The sequence below is a fragment of the Lutra lutra genome, chromosome 11, assembly GCF_902655055.1.
Source record: "Lutra lutra chromosome 11, mLutLut1.2, whole genome shotgun sequence".
Lineage (NCBI taxonomy): Eukaryota > Metazoa > Chordata > Mammalia > Carnivora > Mustelidae > Lutra > Lutra lutra.
The window spans coordinates 64,251,079-64,277,820 of NC_062288.1; the positions used below are offsets into that span (position 1 = coordinate 64,251,079).

A 26,742-nucleotide genomic window follows, 5' to 3' on the forward strand; every position below is an offset into this window, starting at 1 on the left:
TGTTTAATCAGCAGGAAGATGAAGGAAGTGAGGGATGTGTTTTGGGATGTGGGTATATATATATATACACCCATATATAATTATATAATATATATAATATATAATATATATTATATATATAATATATATATATATATATATACACCCATATAATAATTCCTCTATATTCTTTTTAAAAATATATTTTAAAAATTTATTTCACAGACAGAGAGTACAAGTAGGTAGAGAGGCAGGCAGAGGGAGGCAGAAACAAGTTCCCCGCTGAGCAGAGAGCCCGACGTGGGGCTCAATCCCAGGACTCTGAGATCATGACCTGAGCCAAAGGTAGAGGCTTAACCCACTGAGCCACCCAGGCGCCCCTAATTCCTCTATATTCTTTTTTTTTTTTTAAAGATTTTATTTATTTGACAGAGAGATCACAAGCAGGCAGAGAGGCAGGCAGAGAGAGAGGAGGAAGCAGGCTCCCTGCTGAGCAGAGACCCCCCGATGCGGGGCTCGATCCCAGGACCCTGAGACCATGACCCGAGCCGAAGGCAGCGGCTCAACCCACTGAGCCACCCAGGCGCCCCAATTCCTCTATATTCTTAAAAATTTCCTGAGTTAGTGACTCTGGGAAAAATCTTGGGACTCAGGCAGTAATATCTAAGCAAGTGAAATACAGTGTAGCCACACATGATTTTTTCATTGCTTTTATAGGAACCCCTCCTCGTCAAGTAATAAACCATCTCAGGTGATTATAAACACATACCTTTTGGTGTAGCAATGGTAAATGTACTTAAAATAATTTGCCTTATGTTGTTAAAAAAAGCCCCCAATGTTCATATGAGCGTTTATGGCATATATGTTAAAAAAAACCCTATATTTATTGTGATATATAAAACATTTCTGTTAGACCAAATAAGAACCTGGTGAAACTGGTAGCCACTGGGGAAGGGAGATGGGTAGCCAGGAGAGAAAGGAAGAAGAAAGAATTTTCATGATTAAACCTTGTGTACCTTTTAAATTTGGAGCACATGAATATATTATTCAGAAATAAAAAATAAATACATTTAAAAAATAAATAACAAGCTTTTATTATCCTGGACAACAGAGGAAAGTCAAACCTGAAGTCTCTGGGAATTAAGTAGCGCCCTGGGGAGGAAAGGCTGCAGCAGCACCTGGAGTGTCCTCAGAGACTCATTCCTTGGTCCGGCCACCCTGGCAGAGGCAGCTTGAAGGAATCACAAACTGTAGGGATCAGCGGGAGGACGACACTGGACAAGGCTCTCCTGCCTGACATCAGCCGCTGTCCAGAGCTAGCGCCCGAGACAGTACAACTCACCCTCCTGGGGTCACATCTCTGCTGGAAGGCAGGTGAGAATTCACATGCAGGACACCAAATACCCCGCTCTCCTAGTCCTCCCGGATTGCATGCCTCTGGTCTTTGGCCGCAGTGTCTGATTTGGGAGAAGAGAATGTTGAACATTCGAGTTGTTGTTCAGTCCGAGTCTGAACTCTCATTTGACTTGGAAGACTTATGCTTTCGTTTCTTCTTCTTCTTCTTTTCCTTCTTCCTTTTCTTATGCTTTTCTTTCTTCTTCTTTTTCTTGTGTTTCTCTTTACTTGCTGAGGAACTGGAGCTGCTTCCATCCTCATCAGAGGTAGAATCCTCCAGTAACTGTTTCAACTGCTGTATCCTACACATAGAAGATTAACCAAAGAACCATATTTAACTTGAAAAAAAGATAGATAAAAGTGGTATTAAGAGCAGCAGTGAGGGTAAAAAACATCATGAATAACCACCTTACTGAAGACTGTACCAATTTTTGTTTCTGCATGTTTTCCTCATTCTTGTCCACACCAGTGCCTCCTTGACAGGACTGTACCCAGTGCACAAGCCATTCTGTATTCTTTTCACTGTCCTAAATATTGCTGCATGTTTTTCCAGTTCTTACTACATAACTTTGAACAGATGCTTCCTTTCCTTCATCACCCCCCCGCAACCACCCACAACTGCTTGAGTTCATACTAGGTAAACTACCTCCTTAAAATTGGAACTCCGTGTAACCAGTTTGAGAAAAACAAACCCTCCCCTTTCTTTACCCTATCTTAATTCATGTCTAAGGATAATTTTTAACAATAGCTCATATCGTTAAAGATAAACTAAGTTATTATACATCAGGATGTGAGCAGGCAGGACCAAGCCCACTGCTTTAAGCTAACCCAAGTGGAATGAGGCTGGCCTGCAGGTCCCCTACCCACTGGCCTTTCCTGTGATGACTCCTGCCTTCCAAATAGTTCACAGTTGAAGTACCATAGTTACCAAACCACTCATCTAATACTGGAATGGTTGTTTCCAACTTTATATAATTTCAGACTTTAAGGGGGTATTGTTAGCACCAGGACCATCTCACCTTACATCCTTTTCATGTCTTTTATTCTCTCGTATGATGTCATACATGGGATCTTCATGTGCCTTGAGGATGGGAAAAAGTTAAAGTTGCGTTAGCGTCCATGGACTATCAGTTAAATAAAAATTAAATCCATATTTCACTGAAACCAGATTTTTTTTCCTGTTTGGTGTAATTTTATATTTAACATGTTCTAATCCTTGCTAAGGGTCACCATTACTTCAAACTCATGGAAGTTACGAAAAAAAGATTTTCCAATTATACAAATACATTTTGAATAGACTTTTTAAGGATATCAAACATGGCAGAATCATTATTACATATTACTCAAGGGTTAGAGATATTGAGGTAATTCTCTTTGTTCTATGTGGACAGATGATCAAGAGTTATTAAATAAGAACAAGTTGGAAAATGATATGTAAGAATAACTCATGTTTAGGTGCATGAAAACATATGTATGTGCCCAGAAAAGATGTGGAGGTATCCTCGTCAAGCTACGTAATGCATATTTGCTCTGGAGATAGGCAATATTGGACTTAAAAAATTAAGTGTGGGGGCGCCTGGGTGGCTCAGTGGGTTAAAGCCTCTGCCTTCGGCTCAGGTCATGATCCCAGGGTTCTGAGATTTAGCCCCGCATCTGGCTCTCTGCTCCGCAGGGAACCTGCTTTCTCTTCTCTCTCTGCCTACTTGTGATCTCTGTCAAATAAATAAAATCTTAAAAAAAAAAAAAATCAGGTGTGAAAATCCTTACTGTAACATGTCAATTTTGTTAAAGTAAAGCAAATGTATTCTCGAAATATTTGTATCATTTAAAAGTATTTAGAATATGACTACACATAGACTGAATTTTATGGTAAGTGAATTATCTTTAAAAATGTTTAGTAAACATTTTTCGTATCAAGGATAAAAAAGTTAAAAATATCTATATTCTTACCAGCTAGAGATATCTACTGCTAACATCTTAGTGTGCTTCTTCTACTTATCGTAATTTACAAAAAATTATAATCATATTATATATATTTCTGTTCTTTTTTTCCACGTATGTTTTCATGAACATTTTCCTATGATACTACATATTCTTCCAAAACATAATTATTAAGGGCTATATGACGTCTATGTTACAGTACTTATGTTGGTATGCTAGCCATTGAAGTTGTTTCCTATTCTCTTTAGTCTATTTTTCACAGATATAATTCTGAATAATTCCTTATATATTCTTCAAAATTTATATATATTGATTTTGCTAGAGTCTTAGGATCTATTCTTAGAATTTAGGTTTCTGAATTAAAAATATATGAATTTGTTCCTTTTTTTGAGAGTTAGCACTGATTTACCTGTAAACTGGATACTGTAAAATTGCCATTCCAAGTAGCATTGATTTCTCCAGAATATTTTCTCCAAATTTTTAAAATGAAAGTACAATTTTTAAAATGTCTCAAAGCCCTGGCAAATATTTATGGACCCTGGTTTGATATATGGTGATAATGCCAATCTCTCTGGTAACAGCATAGTTAAGCTGACTGAAACAGTGACTGAATGGTGAGTTAACAACCCTGGGAGGAGACTGTAAAAATAAAGTGGGGAAATGACATCTGTTTTACTGTCATGCAAAGAGGATATATCATTTATACATACATATCTAGTTTATAACAGATATTTAATCTTTACACAAAGACGGGACTAGAACGCTAATTTTAGTAATGAAACAAGATTTTTTTTGTTTTTTAAAGATTTTATTTATTTATTTATTTGACAGAGATCACAAGCAGGCAGAGAGGCAGGCAGAGAGAGAGGAGGAAGCAGGCTCCCTGCCAAGCAGAGAGCCCGATGCGGGGCTCGATCCCAGGACCCTGGGATCATGACCTGAGCCGAAGGCAGCGGCTTAACCCACTGAGCCACCCAGGCGCCCCAGGATTTTTTTTTTTTTTTAAAGATTTTATTTATTTATTTGACAGATAGAAATCACAAGTAGACAGAGAGGCAGGCAGAGAGAGAGGAGGAAGCAGGCTCCCCGCGGAGCAGAGAGCCCCATATGGGGCTCGATCCCAGAACCCTGGGATCATGACCTGAGCTGAAGGCAGAGGCTTTAACCCACTGAGCCACCCAGGCGCCCCCCAGGATTTTTTTAATGTAAGTAAAAAGTCACTGAATATATAACAATGCCTTTCAGAAAACAAAATCAGTGTTCCCAAGGCATAAGGAAGTAACACTTTAATAAAAATTAATTTTTTGCTAATGAGCTAATCTGTCACACAAATTCAGTTTAACAGAGTTAATACCAGATACTTTGGGCAAAAGGCCCTGGGGAATGTGTTTCATGTTAACCTGCTTTTCATTGATTAATGCTTGAGTCACAGATATTCACCACCTCTGGCAAATGAAAATTGAAACTCTGGGTTTTACTTACTACTCTGAACTGTTCTAACTTTTGGTTGCCTTTGATAAAGAAAGGGCATTCTTTGTCGCCTGTTCGGTGACCATACCGTTTACAACGCCAACCTAAAAACAAAGAAAAGGGATATATTTCTGTAAGATGATGTAGTTTTACTTAATCAAGATAAAGTATCAGCAGATCATATTAAAGATATTCTTCATTAGATTTCAATTTCCAAAGCAAATGCAATTAGCGGATGTACCATGTAAGACACCAGAAAACATAAATCAATTGTTTCCTCAAGCATCCTTTAATCTTTAATCTTGGGTTTTAGAAATAAGCCAAGTAGTTACTAAGCAATCCTGTGCAAAAATCAAAGTGTGATTTTTTTTTTTAAATAGTGTGTTATGGCTTGAACTGTGTTGCCCCCTCTATCCTGTCCCCATTATGCTGAATGTCCTAATCCCTTGTACCTCAGAATGTGACCTCATTGTGAGATAGGATCTTTGGAGAGGCCTGGGACAGATTCTTCCCTCACAGTCCTCAGAAGGAGCCAACCCTGCTCACACCCTGATTTTTGACTGATAGCCTTCAGAACTCTAAGACAATATGCTTCTGTTGTTTAAGTCACCTGAAAGTGTCTTCCTAAATAAAAAAGGTGAAAAAACAAATAGAAAACAATAATTTGGAAGAAATAAAAACATTAAGGAGAAGAAAAAATTAACATCCTTAGAGAACATTTTGCAACAATTAAAGAGTTAAAAAATCATAGAAGGAAAAAGGGCTTTTGGAATTGAAATAAAAAAACTTAATCAAAGGATTAGAAGCTATCTTGATGAAATAGTCTAGAGAGCAGAAAACAAAATAGGAGAGAAAAGATCAGAAATTAGAAAATCGGTCTAAGAAGTCCTTCATCTGGGACACCTGGGTGGCTCAGTTGGTTAAGCAGCTGCCTTCGGCTCAGGTCATGATCCCAGCATCCTGGGATCGAGTCCCACATCGGGCTCCTTGTTTGGCGGGGAGCCTGCTTCTCCCTCTGCCTCTGCCTGCCATTCTGTCTGCCTGTGCTCGCTCTCCTCTCTCTCTGACAAATAAATAAAATCTTTAAAAAAAAAAAGAAGTCCTTCATCTGAATAATAGAACTGCAAACACAGAGGGGAGGAAATAATCAATGAAACAATTTGTGAAATTTCAGAACACTGGGAATAAGATGATTTCATAAGCTTCTAGGGAGGAAGAATAAAACACCAAAGACAACAACAACAAAGCAGGTTACATCAAAGCATTCAGAATCTTAATTACTTTGGACTTGTCAATAGCAATTCTACAAATGAGAAGGCAATGGAGCAATGCCTTAAAAATTCTGAAGGAAGTTTGTTTTTAACAGAATTCTAAATAGCAAACTAAAAATACAAAATAGAGATATTTCCAGAAAAATACAATCTTGAAAATTTTATCTTCCATAAACACATTTCTCAGCGCCTGGAGAATGTGCTCTACCACAGCAAGAGAATGTAACAAAAAAAGACCCAAAATTCAGCAAATAGGAGATCAAACACAAGAGGGACGTTTAGGGAAACTGAAGAGTGAATGGTGACAGAAGGTCCCTGGGTGATAGATAGCACAGGGAACAAATCTCATCAGGAGGAAAAAAAGCAACAGAATCCCTCAAGCATCTGAAAGAGTTGAATTAGAAATCAGTACACAGAAAAAAGCAAAAACAAGAACAACAAAAAGACAACTGTTAATTGCAGGGCAAAGAAAACATGCAGAATGTATGAAAGTACATAATGGTTTAGTATATAAAGTACACAGTGGTTTAGTATATAAAGTACATAGTGGTTTAGTATATGATTCAATTCTGAAAATAATCATAATTAAATATACACAAAAGATTTATTTAACTAAATTATGATAATAAGGTATTGGGAAAATGGGAGATAGAAAGAGTATGTATGAGGTGGGATGGAGGCACATAAAAAAGAGCTGAAAATCTGAGGCACCTGGGTGGCTCAGTGGGTTAAGCCTCTGCCTTCAGCTCAGGTCATGATCTTGCAGTCCTGGGATAGAGCCCTGCATCGGGCTCTCTGCTCAGCAGGGAGCCTGCTTCCTTGTCTTTCTCTGCCTGCCACTCTGCCTACTTGTGATCTCTCTCTCTGTCAAATAAATAAAATCTTAAAAAAAAAAAAAGAGCTGAAAATCTAGAGTAAGAAGTCAACAGGTAATGAAGAAAACTAAAAAATCGAGAGGCAGGATATAACCCTGTCTTAGATACATGGAGATAAACTACAAAATATTTTTTTAAAGTTTTATTTAAGTAATCTCAACACCCCATGTGGGGCTTGAACCATGACCCTGAGATCAAGAGTTGCGTGCTCCTCTGACTGAGCCAGCCAGGTGTCCCCAAAATAATCTTCTTCTTTTTTAAGATCTTATTTATTTATTTGAGAGAGAGAGAGTGAACAAGCGGGGGGAGCATTAGGCAGAAAGAGGGAAAAGCAGGCCCCTGGCTGAGCAGGGAGCCTGATGTGGGACTTGATCCCAGAACCCTGGGATCATGACTTGTGCCAAAGGCAGATGCATAACTGATTGAGCCATCCAAGTATCCCCCAAATAATATTCTTTTTTAAAAAAAATATTTTATTTATTTATTTGGCAGACAGCACAAGTAGGCAGAGAGGCAGGCAGGGGGCGGCGGGGGGGAAGCAGGCTCCCCACTGAACAGAGAGGCCAATGCGGGGCTCGATCCCAGGACCCTGAGATCATGACCTGAGCCGAAGGTAGAGGCTTAGCCCACTGAGCCACCCAGGCACTCCATAAAAATTATATTCTTTAGAGAGGTTTACATGGTTACCCTTAGGGTAAGGCGAATGGGGGAAAGGGACTAGGAACTGCTATTTTAATTATGTGCAAGAAAAATCTTTATACAAATGTCTTTTTTTTTTTTTTTAAAGATTTTATTTATTTATTTGACAGAGAGAGATCATAAGTAGGCAGAGAGGCAGGCAGAGAGAGAGGGAAGCAGACTCCCTGCAGAGCAGAGGAACCCGATGCGGGGCTCGATCCCAGGACCCTGAGATCATGACCTGAGCCGAAGGCAGAGGCTTTAACCCACTGAGCTACCCAGGCACCCCTATACAAATGTCTTTAAAAGGCAGCAGTACTCTTTTTCAAATACTAAATACCACATAAGGTGGATGAAGGTGTGGCGGCCCTGGTGGGGTGGGGGCGTGCATGAACAACACACCATTCTGGACCCATCCTCTGGGCTCACAGCTCTTCTCAGGTTACATGGTTGAAACCTTAACACCACTGATGCGGGGGTGTGGTGGTGAATGATGATGCAAGACCCAAAGGGACCTGCCTTCCAATACATCCCTTGTCCTTCCTGGCATTTCTACTATGGAATATCCTTTTTGTTACTGGAGTACTGCCAAAGAGTGAACTCCAAAGGCAGCTATGGTCCTGTGGGCGACCACTGCCCTTGGAGTCAGAAGCTCTGGAGTTAAAGCTCTCCTCTACTTAGCTCAGACTACTAACACATATGCAGATCGGCTTCCTTAACTATAAGACAGAGATTGTGCCTTGACTTAACAGGGCTACGGTGACAACAAACTAAACAACAAAAGAAGTAAACACGCTTTGTAAATAGTGGTGTATAACTTGCGTGTATGGAGGAGTGTTACTTGCAACTCTCCTGTACTCACACTGCATAACTTTGACTTCTTTCCCCAGTGGCATCCAAAGTCCTTTTGTTGGTGCGTGAGCCAGAAATTCCCTGGCATGTTCGTTGCCTGGTACATCTGGTATACAGTCTTCCGGCTTAGTCTCATCTTCCTAAAAAAGGAAACAGCGTGTACACAACATGGCAAAAAAGCCCAGGAATTCTCTCCTACCTGATTCAGAACACAGCACTGCCTGGCTTTCTCATGGACTGGACATGCCCATGTCATCCTAAGTCACCCTCTCAAGTACTAGAAAGAAAGACAAATTATATCTGATAGGAAAACCAGAAATAAATGTACCAGAAGAACTATCTCATGAAAATGATATAGCTACTCTTAAGAGAGATATTACTAGTATTGTTCACTTAGGAATGATTTGTGAGCTCCAAATCCTGATTCTAGATCACAAAAACTAGATTCAGATCACAAACTTTTCTGCTACCTTAAAAGCCTTGTGGAATGAAGCAAAGTATAGAGTTAAACAACATTTCCTGAAATAATAAAAATAACATGTTAAACTAAAAACAATTATTATCCCTTGGAAACCACTGTTACTTTTACAATCTCATACCTGCTGTATTTATGAAGTGTGTTTTACCACCAAATAACTTTGTCACACAATAAAGGTTTTTTCTTAACCATCTGATTTTTTTTTTTAGTTCCCATGAATATTAAATTTATAATAAAAGGTTTTGTAATAATCTTTTTTCTTTCTGAACGTGAGCAAGCAGAAAGCTGTTCTGGCCTCCACGGAGCCCTCTAGGTCTCCCTCCCGCAGAGAGACTGGACTCTAGGGCCAGGTGCTGCCAGGGGTGGAGGTGGGTAGGGGGGTGTCCTGCACCAGGGGCCGGACCAGAAGACCTTCCAGTTTCCCCAGAGACTACTGTTCTCTGAGCTAATGATACTCAGGAAACCAGCAGCAAGTCAGAGAAGGAGCACAGCTGTGAGAAGATGCAGCCACAGCGAGAGAGAGGGAGGGAGAAGGGGACTGATCACGAGGAACATGTGGGCCTGCCACCGTTTCTTAGGGAACAGGCACACGGCTGATTACATTTCTACAAAGGCACAGGGTGGACACAGAAAGCACAAAGTGTATGAACCGACTGGCATCTGCAGGAAGAAGCAGGGTTCCATAAAAGGAGGTTCAAAATCACATGCAACAGGTTTTCATAACAAGTTACTGAGCCTGAGCACTGAGTCAAATATGTCTAAGAGGATGACCAAAGGCACAAACTTCACACTGACCTTGATAAGCCCAGGAGGAGGTTTTTCATAACTAGAAATGAAAAGAAAAAAACATCATCAATCATGTTAACAGGAATGTAACACATTTTAGTGAGCAAAAAGCAACTGCAGGCCAAAATAAAAAGGATATTTTTAGTAAAACCTTAAAAGTACATTAAATCGAAAGCAGTTAATAAAATATGCCCCGCAGTCAGAGATCCCATATAAATGAACTGATGCTATGCCACGTCCTGCAGAGAGATCCAGAGCTGAAATTCACTGAGGGAATAACTAGGTGTCGGAGCACAGTGACTTTATTGTTCAAGAGAAAGCAAGAGATTGCAGGGGGAATGTCAAAGAAGAAGACCTGTGAGCTAATCATGGTTCCAAACTGTCACAGCTGTCAGGTTATTTACCTAGCATAACATCCACTTACTCAACACTGAAGAGGCGCATGGTGGGGGAAAGGTTGAGAAATCTTTTCTAACTTGATTGGGGGCAGCATGGGGGCCGGGGGAGGCAGGAGCAAAGCTGGAGGAAAGGGCCTATTGCAGGGGAAGGAAATGGGGTTGGGGTTAATCTGTCCTAGAGGCTTCCTCTCTCATTTCCCTGCAGCTCCTGGTTCAAACCCTGCCCACCCACCCTGCCTGCAGAGTGAGTCAACTGCTCCTCTGCTCTGATAGCCTCGGACCCCTGCACAGTACCTGGACGACAGGCAGCATTTAGTAAGAATGCTGCTAGAGTAAGCAGATGTATGATGTGTGGGAATGTACTTTTCTTTTGAGCTCTCAGTACCCCCTCAAGATTCCTAAGGGAACACACATTATGCCTATGCTCCCAATTCATTTTCACTTCCCAGCACTCTGCTGGAACTGTCCCTAAGGATTCTGGATTTCAAATCTGGAAAATCAGCACCAAATACTCATGTACATTAAAGAAAAAAATTTTTTTTTTAAATTGGGCTACAATTTACATGTAACATTATTACTTTTAGGTGTAATCATACTCATTTTTAAGTACTGTCACACTATTGGGTATCAAACACAGTGGATCCCACCCTCCTCCCTCTACAAAAAAGAATAAACTGAAAAATCAAGCAGGACAACTGAACATCTTAGGTCTTTTCAGTGCCTCTATAAAGAACATTTTACTGGGAGAGGGTATCTGGGCATTGAGGCTGGTTTAAAACGGTGTTTTGACTCCAAAAGCTTGGAAATGTGGGAGTCCCAAAATTGGTGCACACAGGTGGTGACTTCAGAGATGATTGATTTTCTGAGTTTTGTATAGTAAAAATGTCTCACTTTTAGAAAAAAATAATAAATGCTAAAAAGGTAAATCATTTATCTAATACCCATATAGATATTGATTGGGGTTGCCTGGGTGGTTCAGTTGATTAAGTGGCTGCCTTCTGCTTGGGTCATGATCCCAGGGTCCTGGGATAGAGCCCCACATTAGGTTCCCTGCTCAGCAGAGAACCTGCTTCTCCCTCTCCCTCCACCTGCTGCACTGCCTACTTGTTGTGTACCCTCTCTGTCAAATAAATAAAAAAAAATCTTTACAAACCCAAACAAATAGATACTGATTATCCTAAAAGGAATGTAGAGCAATATCCAAAATAGTTTAAAAAAGCAGTAGGGTAAAGAATAGTGTAGGGGCGCCTGGGTGGCTCAGTGGGTTAAGCCGCTGCCTTCGGCTCAGGTCATGATCTCAGGGTCCTGGGATCGAGCCCCGCATCGGGCTCTCTGCTCAGCGGGGAGCCTGCTTCCTCCTCTCTCTCTGCCTGCCTCTCTGCCTGCTTGTGATCTCTCTCTCTGTCAAATAAATAAATAAAAAATCTTAAAAAAAAAAAAAAAAGAATAGTGTATTTGGTGTGCTTCCATTTGCGTGTATGGGGAGAAGGACAATACATGTACATACATGTAAACACAGACATGCCTCATTATGAATAGAATACCTCTGGAAGGATACCTAAGGGAGGGACATTTATTTTTCACTTATACTTATTTATATGCAAATACATCACCTCAAGTTTTTTCTTTACAAAAGAAAAATGAAATTGATGGCAATTTCCTTATACCTATGTTGGTATAAACCCGGAGTAATTTTCCTCTGAAAGAAGAACCAAAGATAATTTGAAATTAAGAAGGATAGAAGGGCCAAAAATATGCTATTAGCAAGCTCATTTCTGCTCTAGAGTTATACAGACTGCATTTTGTTTTATTTATTTATTTTTAAAAAAGATTTTATTTATTTATTTGACAGAGAGAGATCACAAGCAAGCAGAGAGGCAGGCAGAGAGAGAGGAGGAAGCAGGCTCCCCGCTGAGCAGAGAGCCCGATGTGGGTCCGATCCCAGGACCCCGAGATCATGACCTGACCCAGAGGCGGAGGCTTAACCCACTGAGTCACCTAGGTGCCCCTGCATTTTTGTTTTAAAGTTTCAATGTTATTCCTGTAATTTTTTTCAAGTATTAAATCTCTCCTCTAGCTCTATCCAACTTGATATTTTTCTCCTAAAAAAAAAAAAGAACAGGTACAATAGGGGAAACTAAACTTAATTCTCAGGAAATACTGAAGGTTCACCTTGAAAACTTACTCATTGCAGAAGTAACCAATCAACAATTATCCCAGGCATAGTGCTAAGTATCAGAAGAGAGAACTAAGGGTATAGAAAACTTGCTGTTGTCCAAAATCCTTGGGAAGAGTGAGGCAGTGTACTCCCAATCCATGGATTTATTTCCCTTGAATAAAGGATATCAAACTCATTATTACATCGCATTATTTTTGTTATTTGACTCTCTTTATAACTGTGCAACTGTTTTGCTTTGGGTTTTTGGAGTGGAGAACCCTACATTCCAGCTGTAACATTTTTCAGTTCGAAATGAATGGGCTCTGGGGGGTGTTAAAAAGAAAACCACAGGCCCCAAATAGAGCCACTTAGGCCAAGTCACCAAACTGGGCCTTAATATATACTCTAATTACAGTTTCAAACCCCCCCCCCCCCCATTGTAGTCTTAACCCTCAGCAGGAATTTTCTTATCAGTACCAATAAACTAATCTGTCACATGGGTCCCCTTGACCGCCCCCACAAAAGAAGAGGTGATCTGCATGATAAGACTCCCTGCTCTTCCACCTAAGGGAAAGTGAGCTTGCCTGGAACAATCCTTTCTTTTCTTTTGCTAATAAGTTCATTTACCATCCTCCTTCCAGAAATCTTTCATTTTCTACGACTCTTTAGAGCATCTCTCTGCTTGCTAGATGGGATGCTGCTGGATTCATGAATCAATCAATAAAGCCAATTAGATCTTCAAATCTACTAGGTTGAATTTTTGTTAGCACAGGTAAAAATTTTTTTGGTTTGAATTCTGATTCATTCTCACTGTTGTGTACTTTGGACAAGTTCTTTAATCTTTCAGAGCCTCAATTTCCTCATTGGTGAATATGTCTCAGCAAACGTCTCTTTCATCTCTGGAAAAGAACTTCACAATGCTGGCTTCTGCTCCTTCTGTTAAAATCAAGTCATTGCTCTCTGCAGCGTTATGAGGTAGCTCAGAACCAGAGCACTAGCATAACAAAGGCCTAGATGTGGACCAGCAGAGGAGCCTGGCCATCCCAAGCAAGTCTTCACATCTTTTTATAGATCTGCAGCTTTACAGGGATTTGCCAGCTGCTCCTAAGTGGAGGTGGGCAGAGAACTGGCAGTGGACTTCCCACAGACACCATCCCCAGCTGAGCTTACTACCTTTCTAGGCCATGGGACTTAGGAGACTCCTCTTTCATATCTGGCTATAGGGATCACTGCCTTTCCCCCCATGTATGTGGGACATTAAAATTCAGCCAAGTCTATCCCCATTCTCTTGTGAGGCTCATGAAATATGCCTTATTACAGGTATTAAACTATCATGTTAAAGTCTCAGAATAAGGAAGGGCAGGCCAGGGACTCTTGACGTCTTTTTTTCTCCAACATCAGTTCCAACATTTTTCCTCATTGATTCCAACAATTGGAAGCTACACCAATTAAGAAGCCGAATTGGGACAATCACCCAGATCTTGTGACATTTGGAGTTCTTTCACTGAGCTGAGCTTTCACCCTGTTCTAAGTCAGCAATGCATTTCTTATATTAGTAACTGTTCATGGGTTAAATAAATTGTGTAAGGGCACATAGCCCAGTGAGCCCCTGAGCTCACTTGTCCATGACTGTTAGTACATGTTTAGCTGGATCCAGTAATTATTCTAGCACTATGTTTGCCACTAGAAAGCAGAGGACTCCAGGAACACTTTAAATTTGGAGCTTGAATACAGTTTCGTTTGGGCACAAATACTGTTGTAAATCTAGTTTTCCCTAAAAATACCTCGCCCAACATTGCTCATTTATCCTTTTTATTTATTGCAATAAAATTTATATACCATACTTCCCTCTGTTTTGACAATACCCTCCGCAACCCAATGCAAAATACTATGAGGCTAGAGGGAGGTAATAACAAGGACAATGACCTCATGCCCTCTCTGAGGCAGGGGTGGGTTGAGTGTGTACAGATATTACATGCATACACGTTTGGTTGTTGATACTGGGAATCCATGCAGCTGCAGATAATTCTAAGGAGGCTTTGAGAGGAAATGTCAAGCTAGGAATCAATATCTGAGCTGAGCCAGGCCCTGACATTCACCAAGTTAATGTAAAACAGAGCTACAGGGTTTTTGTTTTTTAAGATTTTATTTATTTATTTGACAGAGATCACAAATAGGCAGAGAGGTAGGCAGAGAGAAAGAGGGTGAAGCAGGCTCCCTGCTGAGCAGGGAGCCCGATATGGGGCTCAATCCCAGGACCCTAAGATCATGACCTAACCCAAAGGCAGAGGCTTAACCCCCTGAGCCACTCAGACGCCCCTAGCTACAGGGCTTTTAATCACAGATTTTAGCAAGGACAAGCCTCCATCATCTGGTTTGCAGACCAGGAATTACTTTGTCACAGCAGAAGACTTCCCCTGTCTATGCTCAGTGGCACCCAGGCACCAGACTGGCTAGGCCCTCCTTATTTCTGGCCAGGGACTGAACTGAGAGAGACCCAGAAGCCAGAGAGACAGGAAGCAAATTCTGAGGCTGGGTGTCTCTGTACTCAAAGAGTATTTCAAACTCTTCAAGATATTTATACCTCTTCTATAAGGAGTAATACATAAGCATTTCAGTTCAGATCTGTGCCTTAACCTTGTAAACCTCCAAGAAAGGACTCATTTTAATACTTTAGAATGGCTGCAAATTATAGAAACACTTAATGATTTAATGTTTTCTTTATCCTGACCCTCTTTTTATGAACCAGCTTTAAAGACCCTTCAGAACAGATTAACTATTGGAGGTTATAGGAGTTGGGAGAACAGACCAAGGGAAAAGTGAAATGTTTTTCTTTGGCCCTTCTCTTAGATGTGAAAGAAAACAACTTTAGTGGGTGTGATATTGCAACTTATAATAAGAAATATATATTTGGTCTTCACTGTTCTGGCACAGTTCCTAAAAACCTTGTAATTTCCTGTATACAGGCTATAAGAGCATCTTTTCTTATAATATTTAGTTTTGTTCCTAGTTCCTGAAATAGGTCCAGAGCTATAAAGGTGAAAAGTTTTTATTCATAATAAACCCCTTTCAACCAAACTGTTTATGTCAATGAGGTGACTTTTGCAAACCTCCTCAAGATGAGGCCTGCTTGCCAGGGGAACCAATTCTGTGATAAGAGGGTTGGAACTTTCAGCTCTACCTCCAGGGAGATTGAATTAATCACCAATGGCCACTGATTAACCAATAATGCTAATGTAATGAAGACTCTATAAAAAAAAAAAAAAAACAACAACCCAGGGGTGCCTGGGTGGCTTAGTTAGTTAAGCATCTGCCTTCAGTTCAAGTCATGATTCCAGGGTCCTGGGATTGAGCCCCAGGTAAGGCTCCTCACCGAGCAGGAAGCCTGCTTCTCCTCCTCCTGCTTGTGCTCTCTCTTGCTGTCTCTGTCTCAAATAAATAAAATCTTAAAAAGACAAAACAAGAACAACAAAAACCAAAAACCCAAAATGGATTTCAGAGATTTCAAGTTTGAACAGTTGGAGGTGTGGCATATCGGAAGAGGACATGGAAACTCCCTGCCCCTTCCCACACACCTCACCCTATGTATCTGCTTCATCTGGCTGCTCCTGAGCTATATATAACCTTTTATAATATATCAGTAATCAAGCAAATAAAAATGTTTTCCTGAGTTCTATGACCTGCTCTAGCAAATTAACCAAACTAGAGGAGGGTGCTGGGGGAACCTCTGTTGTACAGAACCTCTGCTGTACAGAGGTTGTTAGAAGCAACATAGACTTGTGACTGGCACCTAAAGCGTGTGCAGAGGGGCAGTTTTATGAGATTGAGCCCTTGACCTGAAGGTTCTGACACTGACTTCAGCTAGACAATGTCGGAATTAAATCTGTAAGACGTATACTTGGTGTCCTCTGAGAAAAGGAAAATTTCTTAATGGTGTTGGAAAACTCCCACACAGAGTAGTGCTCTGAGTGTAGTATGAGTATAGAAAAGGAAAACAGGAGTGTTTTTTCCCTTATAGCAGATTAAGGATGAGAAATGCCATGAATCATTACAGCAAAGAAAACTTCCCTTTGGCTTCATCTCTGGATGCTTCCAAATAAGGATTGTGATGGAGGCTTCTCCACTCTCATCCTCACCATTGTTAATCCAGAGTTCTTCTAAAGGGACAGAGGAGGACTTAGTCCTTGAAGAAGACTTAGTCCCTAAGTTGTTTTGGGTATAAACAGAATTAACTTTTTAGATATGATATTTCCAGAGCAAATACTTCCACTATTTTCTGGTGGAAAGCTGTGGCATGCCATATGCTTAGGCCTCTCTTTTAGCAAGGATAATGGAAATTTGCCTATATTAGGAAGGTGATACGGTCCCCCATCAGCCATTTATTAGAAACATTAATGCTATCCTTTATAGACTGGGACTTAAGGGACCTTGGAAGGGAGGAGGTAACATCTTCATCAACACCCAGTAATCCAACAATACTTTCTTTGGCCACAGGAGGTGTACAAATAACATATGGCCAAACTAAAATCCACATTCCTAAAAAATATGTAAAAGTTTTTGCCTAAGTGGAAAAGGAATGTGAGAAGAACTACACATTTTGAAATCTCTTATTATTAGCAATGGACGTCTCTAAAAAGTCCACTTTACAACTGTTTCTCCAAATTTAAAGGAACATGGTTGATGTTTTTTCTGAGGGCTTGACAATTCTTTAGTTTATGTAACATGTCAAAAAAGATATCTCTCAAAGTCTAAAGTAATACTTAACTATTAAAAACAACAGATCTTGGGGGTGCCTGGCTGGCTTAGTCGGTAGAGCGTATTGACTCATGATCTCAGGGTTTTGAGTTTGAGCCCCATGCTGGGTGTAGAAATTACTTAAACAAACAAACAAACAAATAAACAAAAACCAACCAGACAAAAATGGGAGTGTGTTTATTATACAGTTGTCTTTTGCACTGTCACAGTTGAGAGGTGTGCACACTTTGTAGTTAATCCTTAGAAGTAAAAAAAAAAAAAAAAGTTCACGGAGGTCCATTATTTTGTACCATCTGTGAAGCCTTGCTAATATATTATTCAGATTATATTAAGTTTCTCTGAGCAGTATGAAGACCAAATTCAGATAAGAGAGGAGAAACCTTTATCTTCCCAACTGGGAAAGGGGAAAGAAATCTTTATTTTGCCAAGTACTTAAAAATACTCTTGTATTCTTGAGTGCTGGCATAAGATTTCTTTTAGAAAAGTCCTTCATGTAAGCATACTCAATTCCAGTTGTTCCCATAGCTCACTCCTATGGGATGGAAGGCAGAGATGAAACTGCCACATATATATATATAGAATCTCCATTCTGTTATGTTGAGTAGTCGAGGGACACTTGAATAGGGTTGGAGCATGGTTAGAGCACAGGGTGGGTGACTCAGATGCCTGTGGGGTCCTGGCAGGTATGGGCAAAGGGTAAGAAAAGGTAAGGTCAAGAGTAAGAAGCTGACCAGAGGAGTATTAGGGGACCTACTGAAGGCAACCAAGGGGTAAAAGAATTTGAATTCAATTTTTAAAAAACCACTTTGGGGCTTCCCATTTTACATGGCTGGCTGGCTGGCTAACTTAGTTATTTGTCTTCCTTTTCATTGCAGTCTGATACCCCTACAGTGAGACTTACCAGTCAATAAACCAGCACTTTTGCATTCTCTCTCTCTCCCAACTGCTCCCTTCAAAATAGCTTTATAATGCCTCACTCTTAATGGGGGGAGATCCAAGGATCCCTGAACATTAGGAAAAAACTTCTCTGTAAAAGAAATCACAGAAAAAAAAAAAAAAAAAAAAAAAAGAAATCACAGAAAAAGGTAGGAAGAAACAGACAACAAAGAAGAAAGTAAATGAAAAAAGAAAAAATGAGTATCCTCAAAGATCATAGATTTGTTATTGAGGAAGTAATAGGATGCTATGAGAAAAAGAATTCCCAGAACAAGAAGCTCTTCAAAGTTAAAAATTGAAACTTAAAAGTGCAATGGTGGAAGGATTAGAAACTAAATCTTATAGAAAGCAGAATGAAGGAGCATGTGGGTGGCTCAGTCGTTAGGCATCTGCCTTCAGCTTAGGTCATGATCCTGGCGTCCTGGGATCCAGCCCCATATTGGGCTCCCTGGTCAGTGGGGAGCCTGCTTCTCCCTCTTCAGCCCCCTGTGCTTGTGTTTCCTTTCTTGATATCTTTCTGTCATAAATGAATAAAATCTTAAAAAAAAAAAAAGAAAGTAGAATGAAAAGAGGATCACAGAAGTCTAAAAGTAAGAAAAAACAAAATGGAGGAAAGGAAATTAAAACACAGATCATATGTGAATATTAAATACCCATGAAGTATCGAGAAAATTAAAAAAAAATCTGAAATCTGGTGAGAAGTAGTTCACATCCTGAAACTGCAAGGGATACCTGGGTGGCTCAGTTAAGTGTCTGACTCTTGATTTCAGCTCAGGTCATGATCTCAGGGTTGTGAGACTGAGCCCTACATCGGGGTCCCCACTCAGTGTGGAGTCTGCAGGAGATTCTCTTCCTCTTCCACTCCCTCCATGCATGTTATCTTTCTAAAATAAATAAATAAATCTTAAAAAAAAAAACTCCGCAAAATACTAAATATAAAGGATTCTTTAAAGCTTGCAAAAGGGGAGCTAGAACAAGTTCTTTACAAAAGAAAAGGAATCAGAATGGCATCAGATTTCTCCGCAATACTGGGAGCTGGGAAATGGTGGCATACCACCTTTAAAAGCAAGTGAAAATAATTTCTACCCTAGAATTCTATACCTAGCCCATCTATCTTTCATGTTTGAGGGTAGGATAAAGGCATTTTCAGATATGTAAAGATTCAACAAATTTACCCCAGTGCATTTTTAAAAAAAGATTTTACCCATTTATTTGTCAGAGAGAGAGAGAAAGCGAGAACGAGCACAAGCAGGGGGAGCAGCAAGCAGAAGGAGATGTGGGACTCCATCCCAGGACTCAGGGATTATGACCTGAGCCAAAGGCAGACCCAGCACCCTGCCCCAATGCACTTTTTATAGTAAATAACATAATATACTCGAACAAAATGAGGTAAAGAGAGAAAGAGGAAGACACAGGGTCCAGAAATGGGGTACAAGACCGAAGAGTGATGAAGGCAGTTTTACACCAGGGCTAGAATGTAACCAAAGTGTACTGGAGAACAGAAGGAAGATTCTCGGTTTTAAAAATGAACAAACTGATGGCTGTCTGATATGTAGGAACATGTAGAAAAAATACTCTTAGCTTTTAAAGCCTTTCAAATAAAATTAGCTGCAGGTAATAGGAAGTTCAGGCAAATGAAAAAAATCGAGGCGCGGGGCGCCTGGGCGGCTCAGTGGATTAAGGCTCTGCCTTTGGCTCAGGTCATGGTCTCAGGGTCCTGGGATCCAGCCCCACATCGGGCTCTCTGCTCAGCAGGAAGCCTGCTTCCTCCCCTCTCTGTTTGCCTTTCTGCCTACTTGTGATTTCTGTCTGTCAAATAAATAAATAAAATCTTAAAAAAAATTGAGCTTATTAGCTAGATGAAAAACAACAATTGTGCTAGAAAGCAAAACAAATCACAGAACACCTTTTGGCTCAAACGTAAACAATACCGAATAGTTAAAATAATGTTAATACCAACTATTGAGTTAACAAAAATTATAAGGGACCTATATTAGAAGGATGGATGCAAGAATGGTAGGGAAAGAAAACTAAAACCTCATGTATGTGACATGAGGTTTACAGGTAATGTTTATTGTTCAATCTAAAAAAAGCAGCTTAAGCATATAATTTGGAAATAAGTAGTTAAGTCCTAGAAGAAAAAAACTGTTTCCTTATTATAAACTTGGTTGGAGGGAGAGTTGAAGGGAGTGTATGGGTGACTACAGAACAGGGATGTGAACCACTACTTTTTGAAATTAGTGTCTTAGTATTATTTGATGTTTAAATTAAAGTATTACTCTAACAATAAAAGTCCCTGAATTAGCCAAACCAAATATGTCAGCAGCCCAGAAAGTTTAAATCCCTGTAGTGGAAAAATCCAACTGATTTGGGAATCAGACGCCTGGGTCCCTCTTTAGTTTTGCTTGTTTACAGGTCAATGTATCCTTGATCAAGTTATTTAACTGCTGAACCTGCATTTCCTCATCTGCAAAAGGAGGTTATAATCTCTCTGACATCTATGAGTGCTCTGTGAGCTACAAAATAAATGTATAGTGTTAACCACTATCTGGTGTCCCACTGTTAAAGATACCCAGGGTCAGACTGGGCTGTGTGAAGCTCAGGCTTGTACTCGGAAAGATATTTGAACATCTGCATTGCATAGGACAGGACCACAGAGGGCCCAAAGGGTCCAGGACTGTGGGCACTAGCAATGTAGCGCCTGTATCCTGCAACCACTGCCTTACTGGGATGAAATTCAGCTCAAGGGTCACACTGAAAAGAGCAGGCCAGCCTCCAACAGTGCAATGCATTTTGTGTCAAAGCTCCCAGGTTAATTATAAAGAATCTGAGTCCTTTGAGGACTTTTCCTTACATCATCATCTTAGCTTAGGTAAGGCGAGTGCCTGAAACAGAATCGAAGTATGTATGGAAGAACTCCGTGAGCACCAATCTTACAAGTCAGCCTGCTAACTACAGAAGGACAGAATCACAGAAAAGAACTGGAAGGTCATGAATCCACCTCCCACCTGAGGTTTCAGTCTCCTTGACAACCCGCCCTCCTCCCGCGGCTTCCAGACTCTCTCCCGGATCCCGCTGGAGCTGGGGGCGCACCGCGCCCCTTTCGGTCAGGCCATGCTGACCAGCAAACCCAGGAGACTCTGGTCCTAATTCTTTTGGCTGAGCTGGAATTGGCCTCTTTGTAGCCCCCACCCTTCTTGCTGGTAAAAGCCCTCAGGGCTAAAGAGAACAAGTCCCCACTCTTCCATCTTTGGGATCTTTAGGGACAGGTCCGTCACCCCACTCTTCAGCCCTCCCCTCCCCACCGCACTAACGGTAGAGGACGGCGTGTTCTCTTCCCTTCTCAGCGGCAGATGAAGAGAATGGGGGGTTTATCCCGTGCCCGGCGGGCCCCGTGAACCCACCACCCTGAAAGGGCAGGACGGCAGCGCTCACCGCACCTGCGGCGTGTTCAGTCCCCAGTTCCCCACCCAGCGACCACGAAGTGCCGCACGGTCCTCAGCGCCATGCAGAGCCGCGGCCGCACGACCTCAGGCGGGGAATAAAGCCCGAGCTCTCCTGCCGGGCCAGGCCGCTCGGCGCGCCGGGGGAACGGCCCTTCCCTCCCCGCGGAGGCGCGACTGCAAGTCCCGGCGCCAGCGCCGCACGGGTCCCCGGGAACCCAGTCTCCCGCGCCCCCCGCGGCGCCGGCTCACCGCGACCCAGCGCCTCTCGGAGGAGCGGGGGCGGCGGGGACTCACAAGGACTCCAGGTGCTTGAGCTGCTGCAGCTGCTGCGCGTCGTGCCGCCGCCGCTTCTGCTCCCGGCGCCGCTGCAGCTCCTGCTCGGCCGGCTCCCGCGGCCGCCGCACGCCCCCGGCCCCGGCATCGTCGCGCCCCGGCCGGGACGACATCGCGGCCCGCGCGGCTGAGGTGGCCCGGCGGCGCACCTCAGGCGGCTGAGGCGGCGAAGACGGCACTTCCTCCACGCCGCGACCGGCCGGCCCCGCAGCGCCCCCTCTCGCCGCCCGCCCGGGTAGGGCCCGCTGTCCCCGCCGAGGCCTCGTGGTCCCCGCCTCCCGTCAGGCCTCCCCGCCGCCACCCGTGTAGAGGCCCCAAGTCCGCGCTGGGAGCTCCCGGGCCCCGCCGCTAGGCCGACCGGGGTCGGAGCGCGCCCCCTGGCGGCGGCCGCGAGCGGGGCGGTGGAGGCCTGCGGGACAGCCGGGGAGCCCCGCCCCCTCGCGCGCGCCCCTCCCCTGGGAGGACCCGGGGACCAGAACGGGGAGGCTTTGCAGCCCCCCTGGCTAGACACTGGCTGCTGCTACTTGGTGCTGGGATTCACCCAGCTTTGAAGAAAGCAAGACACCTCAGAGAAATTCCCTGATTTTCCAGCGCTTGGTTGAGACAGCCAGCCTGCAGTCTATCTAGACAAGGTTTGGGTGCTGCACGGAAGGCTAAAGACACTGAGCGCTTTTTATGTGCTCGTCATTGAGCTGAGCCAGTAAGAAAAGTTGATTTAGGGGCGCCTGGGTGGCTCAGTGGGTTAAAGCCTCTGCCTTTGGCTCAGGTCGTGATTCCGGGGTCTCGGGATCGAGCCCCGTCTTGGGCTTTCTGCTCAGCAGGGAGCCTGTTTCCCTTCCTCTCTCTCTCTCTGTCTGTGCATGCCTCTCTGCCTGCTTGTAATCTCTATCAAATAAATAAATAAAAATCTTAAAAAAAATAAAAATAAAAATAATAAAAAAGTTGATTTAATCTTTAAAAACTTACTAAGTGCTGTTATTACCCGTATGTATTACCCTTCTTTTATAGATAAGGAGGCCGAGAGAGTTAAATAACATGCCCAAGGATGCAGCAGTAGAAGTCATGGAGCCAGGCTGCGAATTGTTAAAGTGCTTAACTAGGTTCTATTTTGTAAATGCATCTGATCTGTTAAGTTCCGCTCACTATTTTGCTTTAACATAATGGAAGAAACCACAAAGGAAGTAAAAGTAACAGGATAGGGAATATTCCCCTCAAATGTGGCGTTCAATATGGTTAATACTTAAGGTATATAAGGAGTTCCTTCGTATTTATTAGAGAAAATCCAAATGAAGGAATGCACAAGGGCTATGAACAGAAACACAGTATTACAGTGATATGTCCTAGAGCTTGGGAATCAGGTTCTCCCCCTGGAGGTAAGAACTGGTGCATAAAGCATCTAGTAGATGATGCAAGTTACTTGAACCAGTCAGCGCCCCATAAATACCCTGGCTGTGAGGTTTAAGTCTGGTTTTCTGAGTCTCCTAGAGGTTTGATGAACTACCTGATTCCATTAAAACTAGTTTTTGTTTAACCAGATAGAATGGATTCTGTTGTCTGTGACTAAAGAACTCTGTCAGAGACAATGATTCCAAAGTTACTTTTTTTTAAAGGATTTATTTATTTTACAGAGAGAGAGAGATCACAAGCAGACAGGGTTGCAGGTAGAGAGAGAGGGAGAAGCAGGCTCTCCACTGAGTGGGGAGCCCGATGTGGGGCTCGATCCCAGGACCCCAGGATCATGACCTGAGCAGAAGGCAGCCGCCTAACTGACTGAGCCACCCAGGTGCCCCAGTTTGTTTGTTTGTTTGTTTTTAAGATTTTTATTTATTTGAAAGCAAGAGAGAGAGAACATGGCGGGGGGTGGGGGTTTGTAGGACCAGAGTGGGAGGGAGAAGCAGAAGCAGACTCCCGGCTCATGCGGCACTCCATCCGAAAACCCTGGGATCGTGACCTGAGCCAAAATCAAGTCGGTTGCCTAATAACTGAGCCACCTAGGTGCCCCACAAAGTTAGTGTTTAAAATCAACCTGGATGTCCTGATACTAAAGGAATATAATGGTAGTATAATTCATTATTTAGAAACATAAGGTTTTCTTCTTACACTTTAGAACCTCTTACAGGGGCACCTGGGTGGCTCAGTGGGTTAAAGCCTCTGCCTTCGGCTCGGGTCATGGTCTCAGGGTCCTGGGATCGAGCCCCGCATTGGGCTCTCTGCTCAGTGGAGAGCCTGCTTCCTCCTCTCTCTCTCTCTGCCTGCCTCTCTGCCTACATGTGATCTCTGTCTGTCAAATAAATAAAAAATCCTTGAGGAAAAAAAAATCACTGTTAGAACCTCTTACAGTTCTCACACATGAGAAGTGAAGATACTCAATAACTCAGTCGGTGAATGGTGAAGTTCTTGGTCCCAGTTTGTGTGCAAGTCCCTGCTACTGGTGCGATTCCCCATATCTGAGCACTTCTCGTCTATGTTTGAGGTGAGCTTTCCTGGGTCCTGATAGTATCAGGGCCCATGGAGTCTCCTGAGCAAGAACCCACTCACTAATGGTCATAGGCCTCAGGCACCCAAGCTTGGCCAGCCGCCAAAGCCACCCCAGGAGGGAAGGAAGCATTCCAGTCATTTGGTTGGTGTGAGCCCCTCAGATTTATATCTGGTATGCACTAGGGAGTCGTCTGAACTCTGGGGAGAGCTAGAAGATGTAAGGTTATAAAGGTGAAGGAAAGAGCTAATAAAAATTTCAAAAACATTCATTTATTCATTCATCAAACACTGAATTAGACCTGCTGTGTGAATGTGTTCTGAGTCCAGAGGAGAAACCTGTCTCTGCCTTTGTGGAGCTTACATAAGAAAAATGTTGAACTGATAATTACCCATATCTTAAAATTTCAGTTATGATCAGTTCTATGAAGATGTATAGGGGTACCTATTCTAGTGGTGGTCCACGAAGCCTTCCATGGGGAAGGGAAATATCAGCAGAGTAGAAGCTGGTGGAGCAAAGGAAAGTATCCCAAGAGGCAGAGTAGCCTGTGGAAAAGGGGCTTCATGTACAGAAGAAATTGAGAGAGAAGGCAAGTGTGGGGCTGAAGCCTGGGGAGCAAGGAGAAGACTGATGAAATGAGGCCGGAGAGGGAGACCGGACAAGACTGTCCAGGATCTTGTAGACCTTGTGAAGTACTGGATTTTATAGTTAAGTGTGGTAGGAAGGTAATGAAGAAAGCAAAGTTGGAAGAAGTCATTATCATACTGGAATTTTAAACATTTCTCTAGCTACCACATGGTCCCATACTATGTGATGCTACACATATTCTGCAGCTATTGATGTGCCCAATATGCCTTTATGACATTCATTCATTCTAGAAATATTGATTTGGACTGATAAATGCTATGTTCATGTTGTTCAAATTTGGTGTCAAGAGTCATTAGAGGATTGTGAAATCCACTCAGGGAATTGGCAGCAATATCATAAACTACGAAATAAAAAAGGAAAGAATAGAAAGTAGAAGTATCACAGGGCATCACATGCAAATAAGTTAGGTATTGTCTTTCCAAATTAATTTTGCCCTACGAGTTAAAGCAAAAAATAATTGAGATCTGTGTTGTGAATATTTAACGATCCAACATGCTTCATATAGTGTCTGGCACATATATTTATTGTGTGCCTGGCTCAATAAATAATTGGCCTTGATAACAGGTATAGTCCTTTATGTCTCTAATATGCATGAAGTTTAAAAAAAAAATAACATCTGTTGGGTGGGCAGTTCTGCTTTGGGGTTACTTGATGGATCTCTGCAGTTAGTTAACTCTGCTGAGTTTCGTTGGTCTAAAATGAACTTACTCATGTGTCTAGAGGAGCAGTGGAGATGACCTGACATGTTTCTCCTCATTCAGCAAGCTTCTACAGGTCAGTCACATAGAAGTGGTTGCAGTATCTTCAAGAGAAGCATGTGAGGGAGAAGCACTTTTCGAAGCTTCACTTGCATTATATTTACTAATGTTTCATTGACCAAAGCAAGTTAAATTTAGATTTAAGGGTAGAGCTACAAAGTCACATTGTAAAGAAATGGCCATACAAAGATGGAAAAAAACTACAGCTATTTTTTTTTTAAACTCTTAACACTCATTAGGAGGAATTATGGCACCCAGCTGTTGAAAATAAGCTTTCTATGCCAGAAATGATAAGTTACCTGAGGTTTCCCAGCAAATAGTATTCTTCACACTGTCCCATGCTGTCAGTGAAATAGAATACATTTGGATATCAATCCTTCCTCCTGTCACAAGGAATATGTTTTTTCGTTGTTGTTGCTTTTGTTGTTGTTGTTGTTGTTTTAATTAAGTAGTTACATATCTTGGTAGGTTGAAATATAAATTGGTAGTTCAAGATAATTTTTTCTTTTTCCTTCTCTCTCTTTTTTTAGTAGGTTCCATGTCCAGCATCAAGGCCAATATAGGACTTGAACTCATTCATTATACTCAGATCAAGACCTGAGCTTAGATACAGTCAGCTGCTTAACCAACTGAGCCACCCAGGCACCCTCAAGGTAATTTTCACGTAATTATTTTCATACAGTATTTTATTCTATTATTTAAAAAAAAGCCTTTTATTCTAGGGGCACCCCTTTGGTTTTGAAAACAAAGATTAAAAAAAAGTTAAAAAAACTGGCATTATTAGTATGTTCAATTGTAAAATTGAACATTTACATACCTATATGCCAGATAATCCACTCTAAGGTCTATGCTAAAGAGAGAGCTGCACAAGGGCTCTGGAGCCATGTATAAAAACCTCAGAGCAGCACTGTTTCTCCTAGGAAAAGATAAGCACCTGCAAATTGTTCAAATGCTCCACCGCCTCCACGATGTTGGTCTTCGCCCCTGTCTTCCTCTTCAAGGTGAATGTGTCCTGGGCCAGCACCACCCAGCCACCGGGGCTCGCACACTGGCTCTCGCTCCTGCCGCCCGGCCACCGCCGCCTGGTCCATACCTTGGCCTCCTTGGCC

General features: G+C 42.1%; 1 protein-coding gene across 3 annotated transcripts; it reads right to left on the reverse strand.

The window, feature by feature from the left end:
- Positions 1 to 1,044: 1,044 nt before the first annotated feature.
- Positions 1,045 to 26,689, reverse strand: RP9 (RP9 pre-mRNA splicing factor). Of its 3 annotated transcripts, XM_047694610.1 has the most exons (7): positions 26,568 to 26,689; positions 25,933 to 25,980; positions 9,735 to 9,765; positions 8,406 to 8,601; positions 4,798 to 4,889; positions 2,394 to 2,455; positions 1,045 to 1,676 (listed from the first exon to the last, which is right to left on the reverse strand). In XM_047694610.1, the coding sequence occupies exons 2-7, from the start codon at positions 25,971 to 25,973 to the stop codon at positions 1,478 to 1,480; spliced, it is 621 nt and encodes a 206-aa protein (XP_047550566.1). In that variant the 5' UTR covers positions 25,974 to 25,980; positions 26,568 to 26,689; the 3' UTR covers positions 1,045 to 1,477. The 3 variants fall into 3 exon arrangements, with proteins under 3 accessions (XP_047550566.1, XP_047550564.1, XP_047550565.1); XM_047694608.1 differs by lacking the exons at positions 25,933 to 25,980; positions 26,568 to 26,689 and adding an exon at positions 21,713 to 22,005; XM_047694609.1 differs by lacking the exons at positions 25,933 to 25,980; positions 26,568 to 26,689 and adding an exon at positions 21,713 to 21,979 and having other exon boundaries at positions 8,472 to 8,601.
- Positions 26,690 to 26,742: the final 53 nt, after the last annotated feature.

What these genes read in the sequence shown, in the direction of transcription:
- RP9 (XM_047694608.1), bottom strand. Translation starts at nt 21,864, where the DNA reads ATGTCGTCCCGGCCGGGGCGCGACGATGCCGGGGCCGGGGGCGTGCGG. An exon ending in CTCAAGCACCTGGAGTCCTT is followed by an intron (nt 9,766 to 21,712) that starts GTGAGTCCCCGC and finishes TTTCATTTCTAG; the next exon opens with TTATGAAAAACCTCCTCCTG. An exon ending in CTCCTCCTGGGCTTATCAAG is followed by an intron (nt 8,602 to 9,734) that starts GTCAGTGTGAAG and finishes TTCCTTTTTTAG; the next exon opens with GAAGATGAGACTAAGCCGGA.